Consider the following 13213-nt stretch of genomic DNA (forward strand, 5'->3'; position numbering starts at 1 on the left):
ATTCTAAGTTTTATATTCACAGTTCATGAAAATGAGTCACACCTCAAATTTCTATCAAGAACTACCCATGTGAAAAACACTGTCAAAATCACATAAATCTGAATAACAAATGAGACTTTTTATGGGTTTTCTATCTCGGAATAATGAGAGTCCCATCAAGGTCCTAATTAAGCTTTTTAAATTCTTAGCAAGTCCAAGAACACTGTGCACAAACGCAGCTTCCAACCATGAAAAAGGAACACCATGTAGTGTCCGATTCAGACAAAAAGCACTATATTGCAATGACCCTAATTTAAAACAATAAACGTTTAGGAGTGTAAAAGCAAGGGTGCCAAACTGGCAAGATACAAAATCAATATTTAGTGGCACTCCACTAAATTTGCCGTATGAAAATCTCATCTGACAAATTTAATGGAATGCCACCCTATCAAAACAGTAAACAAAGTGCAAAATCAGTCTAAGCAATTATAGTTTCAAAAAGCATATAACAGGTGAAACAAACAAAAGTTAGAATTAATGAATAACCGTAAGATATACCTGGATGTTTTCAGATTTTTTAAGTAAGTAAATAAGTATGCTACAATATAATTTACTCAATCTAATGAACAAATATAATATCCTTGTGGCTTGAGGATGAAATGGCATCTATTAGTAGATTCCCAACATAGCTCATTCAAGGAGCATCACTATATAACTAATTAGTTTCTCTGTTTCTTTTATGCTATTCCTTTGACATTCTAATGAACATAACCATCATTTTATCCTCTGGCCTAGTGCTTAACGCACATATTGTATGTGTCTATTCTTTCAGATGCCTATAAATTACACAAGCATTCAGTTCCTTATGTATCTCTTACCTGTATATCTTTTTGATGTTGCTGATGATTAATAAGTAAAGAATTGTTTTTTCTAATCTCATTCTCAACATGACGTAATTCCTGTTGTAATTTTGACAGGTGAATGTGTTTGTTTTTAACTTCTTCATCCAAATGCCTTAAAGAAACAAAGCACTGCTCAAAAAACTCTTGTATGATAAAATTCAAAAAATAAGAATTGGACCCAACATTCAGACCTGTCTTATAATAGAAAAAGTTGGCATTAAGTTGATGCTAACCTTATATCTTCCTCCACATCTTGGCTGAGAAATCTGGGCCGGGTATTTTCAGAGGAGTAATACCGCCTCTGATACACCTGATCACCAGCACCAGTAAAAGCTTCTTTACAATTTGGGGGAGGTTTATTTTGTTGCATTACTCTGCGAGCTTCAGCATTATTCTAAGGGAGAAAAAGAAAACCATGACCAAAGCATCTTACCTACATATATGGCATTTAGAACTAAGATGTTAAAAGGAACCTCATTTGATTTTAAAAAGCATGCTAATTATTGTGACCATCACATTTCCACAATAGCTGAACCGTCCTTTTGAATATCTTGCTGAAGCTCAGCTATCATTCCAAAACTTTCTTACATGAATTCCTTTCTATGCAAGGGACTCATTTTCTAGCAAAACGGTCTCTCATAATGAGCATTTACCCCTCCCACTCTCCATGACACCAGTGGGGCTGCTACAGAAACCCATGAATCTGCTATGAAGCCAAATCAGACTTCATGACACATCTTGCCACATGGGACAAACCAGCAAGCCTTTCCTTTACATCGTAATAACTTCACTTTTCAAATTCTCACCTTCTGGTTGTTGTCATATGCCTTCAAGTTGCTTATGACTTATAGCAAAACTAAAGGGAACCCATCACAGGGTTTCCTTGCCAGGATTTGGTTAGAGGGGGTCTTCCTCTAAGACAGAGAGAGCGTGACTTGCTTAACATCACTCAGGGCACCTTGCTACTGACACTTTTCAAAGTCAGTTTCAAACCAGTATTGAAGAATATGGTTTTGCTGAGTAGAAAATCCTACAAATCACAGAGCAGTAATGCACATTAAGGGTTTTGTTTTTTTTGCATGTGCTTGCACAAGAGTTTGTTGTCCAGCCACCACAGTTTGAAGCTAGTTTCAAACTGCATTAAATGGTCAGTGTAGATGGGGTCCCAATGTGTTTCCACATCTAAAAGGAGATGCAAACCCTGATCTCCACTAGTAGTGCAACTTTCAAACCACCACAACATACTGGCTCACAATTTGTACTAACATAATTAGTTAATTTAAAAACCTATATAATTTCAAACAATTCATCTCTTATGCTGATATCATGAAGGGAGTACTCTAGCAATAAAGAAGCTCAATTATTACTATAATATACTTAAGTCTTACTTTTATTAGAAGGATTGTTTCTATACCCCTCATATCAATCAAACAATTGGCTACTACTGGATCATCAATCTCTAATGCTGTCAAAACCGATGGGAAGTTTGGGTGAAAAACAGCTCTGTAAAAGAGTTAAAGCAGTAATATACATACTTTAAAACTGGAGACAGTGTAACAAAACAAGTAATACAAAATATACTTTGGCAGAACTTTTTAGTTTTGGAATCAGAGGATTATCTAGCATTATTACAAGTAGGAACTAATATAACACACCATGGTGTATCAATAACAACAGCCCACAAAGAGACAGTGCCGTAACATTGGCAGAAGTCTTTGAAATAAAAGTCAGCCTCTGGTAATGGAAACATATTTTCCAATTCAGTTTCCTGTCCAATCTTATGGACTTTTACTCTAAAATATTTTACAACAAATTCAGCCAGCTTACTTCCTAGGAAACTCCAATTAGTTCAAAACATGGCAGCCAGACTAGTTACAGGAACATTTAGGAATGGGCATATTACACTCATACTAAAGTCACTCCAGTAGTTTCCAGGCAAAGTGCAAAGTACTCGTTTTGATAGTTAAAGCTCTATTTGGTTTGGGTACAGGTTACCTACAAGATCACCTTCTCCTGCACAAACTGCCCTTTAGGACACTGAAATCTTCTGAGGGACACTTACTTCAGCCAGCCCCAACCTGACTGCCAGCCATCACCCAGAGGCCTTTTCATCAGCCACCCTAGGACTGTGAAATGACATGCTGGAAGAGCTCCAACAACCAAATAATCTCTCAGAATTTAAGACACAACTGAAAACCTATCTCTTCTGGTACGTCTACCTACACTGACATTTGGAGAGACAGATTCAGGAGCACTCCCAAGCTGCAAACAGTCTTTCAGGGGGAATGTAACCTCATCCAAAACTGGTTTACACGGCTCCATCCCTAGGTTAGGACCCTGGGTGGCAAGAACCTGAATTATGTTGATTAACTTTCAATTTGTTTGTCTTCATCCAGCCCATTACCTCCTCCCAGCATTCCTTCAGAGGAGACACACTGTCCTTAGCTATGGCTATTTTTGAAGACATGAAGAAATACATGTGGGTGTCATCAGCATACTTATAGCATCCCACCTCATGCCTCCAGATGATCCCACCAGCAGTTTCATGAAAATATTAAAAAGCATTGAGGATAGAATGGCCCCTTATGGGATGCCAATGATAGCTCTTTTGAGGAGCAGCTATCCCCAGACACCACAATCTGAAATCTACCTGAGAGGTACAACCAGAACCATTGCAACACAGTGCCCCTGATTCCCAGTTTCCCCAGGCATCCCAGAAGGATACCATGGTTAATGGGACAGAAAGCTGCTCAGAAATCTTAAAGCACCAACAGAGACACACACACCCCTTGTCAGCATCAAGATGATAGTGGTGTGCATTTGTATGGAATCGCGATCCGTTTTGTTTCATTCGTTTTGGCTCATTTTCATTTTCGTCTCTGCTTTCGAAAATGGAGTGCCTATCCAAATGGGATTTTTGTCTTGTGACCAAAAAAACCAAAAAAAAATTGGACCATTGGGAGAAAATAATTATAGTTCTCCTAAGGGCCAGTTTTAGAGAGAGACTGAAAGTTTGAATAGAGACAGGGGCCCACAAATGTCTTTGTGTTCAAAAATATATTTAATCTATAACAAATAATAAGACTATCCTATTGCATTTGTTCTCTATACAGCCCAAAGGAGAGGGAAGACCAAGCCACAGGCAATAGAGAGAAATAAAAGAGTAGTGTTTCCAAGGGCCAGTTATAGAGAGACAGGTTTGATTTCTAAATAGAGAAGGGAAGCCCAACAATTTCTTTCCTTTGCAAAATATTTCTTTTTTAAAAAATAGGGGATACACAAAGAATAAAGAAAAGCCCCACATGTGCTCCCCAGCCAAACCCCACCCCTACCACTTCAAAAACCCCAGCCCCTTCCTTTTCAAGAAAAAATCTTTAAAATATGCCAAGCAGTCAGGCAAAAAATAAAACCCAAATCTTTGCTCAGTGCTGTCGTGGTTCAACCTGATGATGATAAGGGGTTTATGATGTCAGGGCCTGTGAAACTGGGAGATGCAGTTTATGAGTGAGGGAGAATGCTGGATTCAGATACAGCCATAACAGAGAAACAGGAGGTGCTGTTAGAACAAAAGCCTGCTTCTGTGTTAGCGTGTGAAAATACTGATGTTTTGGATTCCAGCAGTCAGGGAGGTGACCTCTCATCAAGTAACTGCAGCCGAGCTATCATGAGCTAATCCGAGGGAACAGTGGATTTAGATAAACATTCCCGGCTGGCTCTGAGGGAGGAGGGAATCAGGTGCAGAAGAGCCGAAAGATAGGGAGAAGCAGGGGGTGCAGAAGAATGTGTTCATGTTTTGCAGCCCTTAAAGCAGAGAGGCTTGTGAAAGGATTTTAGATCTAACAATGTTGCTAACCTAGGAGACTCATTGGCCTTGTTCTCTGTTCAACCTTGGATTGGAAACCCATGATTCATGCTCATGTTTTGGTTCCTGGTTCCATGGATTATTCTGGGATTTATGCTCCTGTTGTGCTCCTGCTTTGAAGCCATGTATTGTAGATTTATCCTGCTTCATGCTCCAGTTTTAAACCTTATTCTGAGATTTATGCTGCCTGTGGATTATTCTCTGTATAGTTTGGCTTGGCTTTTTGCCTATGACCTCTGCCTGCAATAATATTGACTTATGGATTTTATTCTTTATATTTACTCTATAGTGTTTCACACTTTTTACATATGCTTACTTAATAAACTGTTTTGACTTTTACATTTGGTTTCTTCGTGGGTGTTGTGAGCAAGGTGAAACCCTGTTGAGGTGCAACAAGTGTCCTCACCAGCAAGGTAAGGCAAAAGGCAAGGAAAGGCTACCAGCAAGCCAAACCAAGCGGAGAGAGAGAGCAAGCCAACCAGCCCACCAGCCCACCAGTACCCAGCAGCAGCAGCAGCAGCAGCAGCAGCAGCAAGGGACGCGACCACAATGGCCGCTTTAGGGGCAGTCCCTACTAACATACCCTCCCTATCCAGTCTATGTCACTGTTTCCTTGGCCTCCGATTGGCCAAGGATCACCTCCTCCCATCTCCTCCCAACGCATGAGGAAGAAGTTTGCAGGAGTGGATGCCACACGGCCCAAAAACAAAAGCAAAGCATGGTGTTTGTGCAACTTTCTCTTTTGTGTTGCCTTTGGTTTCATCCGAAAATGGCGTCTTTTGTTTCATGCATCTGAATGGACAGTACGAAACAAATACACAAATGAAACAGATGAAACAAATACCATGCATAACACTACAAGATGATCATCCACTAAAGTGACCATAGCAGTCTCAACTCCATATTCTGTTCTGAAGCTGGTTTGAAATGGGTCAAAGAAATGTGTGTTGTCCAAAAACAGAGGGTTTTTTTAAAATGAGAAACAGTATCAGATGGCTTGAAACTATTCAAGAGATAATGGTAATAGTAATAATAATAATAAAACTTTATTTGTAATCTGTCCTATCTCCCCGGTGGGCTACAGGGTGGATTCCAAATATAAAAGGCAAACATTCAATGTCCGAACACAACAATACATCCATAATAACAAATAATTGATAGACCAATATAAAAAAACAAATTATGACCTAACAACTAAAATTAAATAAAAAAACACAACCTGTTATATCAGACATAAAACAAAACATCAAACATCGAACAGAAGTGTCAATTTCCCAGGTCCTTGGGGGAAAATAGATTGATCATTGATCTATCGAACTAGCAGGGCAAGGCTTCTAGTAGAGGAAATTATGATCTTAACTGCCAGAATATAATTTACTTTATCATTTAAAACAGATATAAAATGAGGTTTGAGGCCACGAGTGTCAACAACTTACCTTGCCTTTACGTCATAAACTTTATTCTGAAATTTACTAACAATGATCTGAGGACGAAAATGAGGTCGGCAATACTTGGACATCAATGACTGTAACATTCTTTCATCTCTATGGTTATCACAGCAAAATGCCTGAACCAGACCTTTTAAACACGACTCAACAGCCAAAGCCAATTCAGCATCTTTCAAATGAAGAAAAGCACCTAAATACAAGAAACAATATTCAGAATAATAAACTATATTAACTTCAGCTATCAGAAGTTTCAAGTAAAAACATTATACAGTAATAATGGGAAATGCAGCTTGGAAACCCTATCTTTTTAAAAGGCTCAGTGTAGATCAGACATCCACAGCTTAGCAACAGGTAGAGGTCAAAATTAAAATAGGTTAAACGTTTTGGAGCTGCATATAGGTTTTGCGCACCTCACCAAACTACAACCTCCAGGATTCCATAGCATTGAGCCATGGCAGATAAGGCAGTGTCAAACTGCATTATTTCTGTAGTTAGATATACCTCATGTTTACTACATCTTCAGAAAATATAGGTGAAATTCAGTATCTCTAACCCATTGTTCAAGGTTTTTGTCATCTGTCCATCAGAAAAAAACCCAAATAGATCACCTAAAGGTCCTACTGGTTTGTATGTAAATTGCTTCTGCTGATGAGCAATTTTAATCGCTTCACAAAGAGCTGGTAGATGCTCTCCAAATCTTTTCAACCGGTTTGTTTTACTCTCCTTTAATTCTTTCAGCTGTTGTGCCTGAGAGTCCATTTTTCTTCTCAGTTCACATTCTTCCTTCCTAAAAAAGCAAACAAAAGCATTTATTATTATTATTATTATCATTATTATTATTATGCATTACTAAAAGACCAACTCCATTTTTACAACCAGAAAGTCTATAAATAAAATAGTAATAATTCTGTTTTTTATAGACTGCCCTCTCTCCCCGAGGGGACTTACAGAGTTTACAAAAAAAAAAAAAAGGCAGTCAATGCTGAAATTTCACAGAAATCAACATAATAACATCAAAAACTTATAACTAATAGAAAATAAAAATTAGGAATAGGATAATAAAAACAAATACAAAGATTTAGATAAATTACTAAGACATAAATTACGTGTCTAATATCAGCTGTAATTTAAAATAAACCACAGCAGCCATAGAAGACAAAAAGTTATTACACAAAAAGAACAGAGTACAACTTTCAGTAAAACCCACAAGTCAGATCCCAAAGCATTCATGGCTATAACATTCATAAAACAAAATTAAAATGGCTGGCCTTATTCTCCAGTGGAAATTTCTGAAATTTCTTTTATTGGTAATTCTTTGTAAAGTAAAATATGTTTATTACAAAACCAGGTATCTCCTTTGCAGTTACAACAAAACAGGGATCAAGATGGACCTTTTCTTTACCAAAACTGCAACAGAAATTACCATACTTTTCTCAGGTCACTGGAGAATTCCCTTGAAGTAGATAATACCATTCATGTGGTAGCTACTGTATATACAAGTATAAACCAACCCAAATATAAGCCAAGGCACCTAATTTTATGACAAAAAACTGAGAAAACTTATTGACTTAAGTATAAGATAAGCGTGGGAAATGCAGCGGCTGCTGGTAAATTTCAAAAAGAAAAAGAAAAAGAGATACAAACAAAATTACATTAATTGAGTCATCAGTAGGTTAAATGTTTTTGAATATTTACATAAAACTGAACTTTAAGATAATAATAAGACTTTAATAAGATAAGAATGTTCAAATCTGATTACTTATATACTTGAGTATAAGCAGACCCAAATATAAGCCGGCCAAGAATTTCAACTATAAGCCGAGGGGGGCTTTTTCAACCCTAAAAGGAGCTGAAAACTCTGCTAATACTTGAGTATACATGGTACTTAATCTATAGGGGAATTGTGTTAGGTAAGCAAAAACTGCTTTTTTAAAAAAGAAACCTGGCTCTGACATGCAGTTTATTGCACAAATTAAATAATCAATTTAATTACATTTATTGAACTTACTTAAGCCTAACAGAATCTTCCTTGTATGTATATATAGTATGTCGAAACTGTTCTAGCTCTTGATTGGTTGATTTATCTTGATCACAAAGTGTCCTCAGCTGTTCTTTCAAGTGGTCGATTCTTTTCTGTTTTTCCAGCCTTTCAGGCTCTGAAATTCGTTCAGCACTGTAATATTTAAAAAACCAAGGTACTATTTTGTTCAAAAACTCAACTGGCAAACTATTTGGAGCTACAAAGACAGAAACATTAATACAAACTCAAGATATTTCTGTCTGTATTTAGTGCAATATACTTTTCCTTTGTTAGTTTTCATGTATACATGAAACTGGTAAAAATCAGTATTAGCTAGCTATGCTTTCAAATTTACAACAAAGAGAGACTGGCATCACTTTGAAACACATTGTACTGATATTGACAGTCCACATTTTAAAGAGGAATAATACAGAAATGATATTTAGCTCAATGTGTTGTCGAACACATTTTATGGCCGGGATCACAGGGTTGTTGTATGCCTTTCGGGCTGTGTGGCCATGTTCCAGAAATATTCTCTCCTGATGTTTCGCCCACATCTATGGCAGGCATCCTCAGAGGTTGTGAGGTATGGATAAACTAGGCAAGGAAAGGAAAAAATATATATCTGTGGAGAGTCCAGGGTGTGGCAAGAGTCCTTTGTCACTGTTTCAGTTTCTTGTAAATTGTGGGATCTAGAAGTTGATCATTAAATAGAACAATACAAAGAACAAAAAAAAAGAGAAAAGATCATTAAATAGAACAATACAAAGAACAAACAAACAAAAGAAAAAAGAAAAAATCAGACAACTTCTAGATCCCACAATTTACAAGAAACTGAAACAAGACCCTACTAACAAAATCACCAGAAAAACGAACACTCTAATCAAGAACTCCTCCATAAACTTTGACATACGCCAACAGCTGTGCAAATCAGAAGCCCTCCCACCTAGGCTTTACAGACTCCCAAAAATCCACAAGGACTCCATCCCACTCAGAGCCCCCAGATGACGTAGTGGACTAAGTGACTTGAAGGTTGGGTTGCTGACCTGAAAGCTGCCAGGTTCGAATCCCACCTGGGGAGAGTGTGGATGAGCTCCCTCTATCAGCTCCAGCTCCATGCGGGGACATGAGAGAAGCCTCCCACAAGGATGGTGAAAACATCAAAAACATCCGGGCGTCCCCTGGGCAACGTCCTTGCAGACGGCCAATTCTCTCACTCCAGAAGCAACTCCGGTTGCTCCTGACACAAAAAAAAAAAGACCCATTGTAAGTGCCATTGGATCGCTGACTTACAACCTGGCAAAATTTCTGGTTACACAGCTACAAACCCACATTGGGCTCACTGCGCACTATATCAAGGACTCAACACACTTCATAGAAAAGATCAGCAACCTCAGGCTAAGCACCAAGGACATCCTGATCAGCTTCGATGTGGTGTCCCTATTTACCAAGGTCCCGGTAGCTGACACTCTCACACTAATCAAACAAAACTTCCCAGAAGACATTACAGCCCTGTTTCACCATTGCCTCACCACTAGCTACTTTCAGTGGGACAATGGATTCTATGAACAGAAAGATGGAGTGGCCATGGGGAGCCCTCTCAGCCCAGTAGTAGCAAATTTCTATATGGAACACTTTGAAAAACAGGCCCTAGAAACAGCACCAAAAAAGCCAACTGTTTGGTTCAGATACGTAGATGACACCTTCACAATTTGGAGCCATGGAGAGGAAGAACTCAGCAAGTTCCTGGACCACCTTAACAGCATCCACCCAAACATCCAATTCACCATGGAAAAAGAAAAGGAAGGAAAACTGCATTTCTAGATGTTCTGGTCATCTGCAAACCCAATCAACAATTGGGCCACACAGTTTACAGAAAACCTACACACACAGATAGATACCTTCATAAAAACTCCAACCATCACCCAAGTCAAAAAAGAAGCACAATAAAAGCCCTGACAGACCGTGCACAAAGAATCTGCGAACCTCACCTCCTCCAAGGTGAACTAAACCACCTAAACTGGGCTCTACAGGCCAATGGATACTCCACCACAGACATCAGAAGAGCTGCAAGGCCAAGAACAAGCCACGAGAGTCAATACAAAGATCCACCCAGAGGAAAGGTGTTCTTACCATACATCAAGGGAACCACTGACCGCATAGGCAAACTGATGAAGAAGCACAACCTACAAACTATCTACAGACCCACAAAGAAAATCCAACAAATGCTACGGTCAGCGAAGGACAAGAGGGATCCTCTCTCCTCTGCAGGAGTCTACCGGATACCATGCAGCTGTGGACAAGTATACGTAGGGACCACCAAACACAGTGCCCAAACAAGAGTCAAAGAACATGAAAGGCACTGCAGACTAATTCAACCAGAGAAATCAGCCATAGCAGAGCACTTGATGAACCAGCCTGGACACAGTATATTATTTGAGAACACAGGAATGCGGACCACTCCAACAACTATCATGTCAGACTACACAGAGAAGCCATTGAAATCCACAAGCATGTGGACAACTTCAACAGAAAGAAGGAGGCCATGAAAATGAACAAAATCTGGCTACCAGTATTAAAAAAAACTCTAAAATCAAAACAGTAGATGGGAACCAACACTCTGAAGGCAGAGGAGCCCCAAGGACGGCTATTGACTGAACAAAGGATGTCCCCCAGGCAAGAGACAAAAACCTTTCCAATGCTAATTAGGGTGATTAACTGAACCATTAATGCTGGCTTCCCAGTGACAAAGGACTCTTGCCACACCCTGGACTCTCCACAGATATATGTTTCCTTTCCTTGCCTAGTTTATCCATACCTCACAACCTCTGAGGATGCCTGCCATAGATGTGGGCGAAATGTCAAGAGAGAGTACTTCTGGAACATGGCTACACAGCCCAAAAGACATACAACAACCCTGATATTTAGCTCCTTCATGAAGCAGAAAGCCTATCAAGGAAAAAGCTTTCCAAACACCCAATGAATGCAAATCAGTAGTCAGATTCTGCATGAATGCAAGTAGTATGTCCTAGTTGAGATGAAGATACCACTTCCGGCAAAAGGGAAATGTTCAGCCTTTGAACAAACTTGCCTTAATGGAAACATAAGTAGTCCTGGTCAATATGGCGAGCACAAAGCTCCCCTGCTCTCCTGGTAATAGCTACTAGGAATTCTATTTTCTTGGCAAGTAGGAAGCAATTATTACAAAAGGTTTCCAAGCTGGGAAAACTTCAGGTATAAACTCCACAACAATCGATCCCAAAACCAGAGGATATAAATGAGGGCAGCTTTTCTGTGCTTTCTGAATCAAAGTACTATTATTCTTGTTATTAACTTTATTTATACTCCATCTTTCTCCCTGTGTGGACTCAAGACGGCTAACAATCCCACACTAGACAAGTTTAAGAAGTGTAATACAATTTTTTAAAAAAAAAAGAATAGTAACAATGTGGTAAAAACAGAATGAAACAACAATGAATTAAAATGGCATTTGAAACAAAGGGTCTTGGAAAAACAGTTGGAAATGAGATGAGATGGCAGTCAAATCATGCTCAAGAGGTTAGAGGGAAAAGAGAGTATTGAAAGACGAAAGGACACATTTGAGTAAGTGTTGGAGAAGCCCCTCTAATTGATATGAAAGACATAAACATGTTCCATGTGTAAGATATCTGGGTGGAAGGCCTATCTGCAAAATTGATTATATCTTAGATGGAATCAGGCAAAGAGGCTAATGGAACACTCTCCATGTCATCATCCTGAGGCTGTCCATGTCCCACCTGCTCACCGTGGATGGTGACACATTCTGGCCAATATGAAAAGCAAAGGTATGTGGCTCCCAGAAATGTGAAAAAGCAAACCAAGGCTGCCTTGGTACTTGTTTTTGCCAGACAATTTAGCAAGAAGCAGTGTCACTCTCAACCACAGATGCTGCTAATAGGCTCCTTTGCAAACACAGTAACTGGCAATATGTAGGCCCAGCACAGACAAGGAATAAAATTTCTTCACAAGCAGGTCAAGTTTCAATCTCTCCTTCTGAAGGAACAGGAAATGTCTTCTGTATCAACTTAAGGCTGTGACATTTCAATCACTATCGAATTCAGCTTTAGATGTTGAAGAAGTCAATCAGAATCTGAATCAAACATTTAGTACAGATAGTCAATGTTCCTCAAGACGGATGAAATCGTGAAAGTAGTTGATCAAGAGTGATGGCTGATTTTCAGCAGGGAGTGAAATGGAAGCAGGAGTTTGAACTCTACCCTGGATCCTGAAGTAGAGAGGGGCTGACTGGGTCAATCTCTTATTTTGATACTTGCATGTCCAGTATCAGGGCCATTCCGAGCACAGTCCATTGCACAACTTAAGATTGGGAATGCACTCTCACTCCAAACCCATCAAGTTTCCACAGAAAACTTCAGGGGGGCAAATCCCATTTCAGAATGGGACACATTTAATCAGCATTGCGGAGAGAGTCTTTGTGTACTACCTGAGTCCCGAGTCCTGAGACTAGTAACATAGGAGGAATCTACCAGGAGGCTAAGAGTATAACTGTTGCCATGAAAAAAGTCATATGCATCTTAACCCAACAGTTAATCTCTAAATCAATTTCCCCCAGAAGAAACATTGAGTTAAAGGTTAAACAGGACAACAATGCTAGTATGTCACAACGGAAACGGATTTCTGTGGCACCTCACAATCTAGCAAATTTGCGATAGCAGGATCTTATGAACAATAGCTAACGTTATAAGATGATGTATACAAGATTGAAAGTGGGATTGAAGACAGTGAGGATGGAAGGATATTTACTGTAGGAAGTACTAACAGAGCCAATTCCATTATCAATACCAGCCATTTGCAGCACTGTTGTTGACAAGCAAATATCCGGACACTAAGTATCCCATTTTTCATGTTTATGTTATTTAAGGTATTTAATAGTTATGCATTTGATCAGAATTTAGGCATAACTGAGAGGGAAGGAATGAACTTTTTAGAGGTTCATAGAACA

At 39.0% G+C, this 13213-nt stretch overlaps 1 protein-coding gene across 4 annotated transcripts in view; it reads right to left on the bottom strand.

The window, feature by feature from the left end:
- Positions 1 to 13213, bottom strand: part of smc6 (structural maintenance of chromosomes 6) — a 72799-nt gene that overhangs the window by 19634 nt on the left and 39952 nt on the right. For all 4 annotated transcript variants that reach the window (XM_016996470.2, XM_008117278.3, XM_003215413.4 and 1 more), the window contains 6 exons: positions 8200 to 8364; positions 6800 to 6978; positions 6180 to 6381; positions 2270 to 2384; positions 1115 to 1275; positions 858 to 993 (listed from right to left, as the gene is read on the bottom strand). In XM_016996470.2, coding sequence (XP_016851959.2) covers positions 858 to 993; positions 1115 to 1275; positions 2270 to 2384; positions 6180 to 6381; positions 6800 to 6978; positions 8200 to 8364 — 958 coding nt within the window. The remainder of the gene's footprint in view (positions 1 to 857; positions 994 to 1114; positions 1276 to 2269; positions 2385 to 6179; positions 6382 to 6799; positions 6979 to 8199; positions 8365 to 13213) is intronic.

This window comes from Anolis carolinensis, chromosome 1, assembly GCF_035594765.1.
Source record: "Anolis carolinensis isolate JA03-04 chromosome 1, rAnoCar3.1.pri, whole genome shotgun sequence".
Taxonomy (NCBI): Eukaryota; Metazoa; Chordata; class Lepidosauria; order Squamata; family Dactyloidae; genus Anolis; species Anolis carolinensis.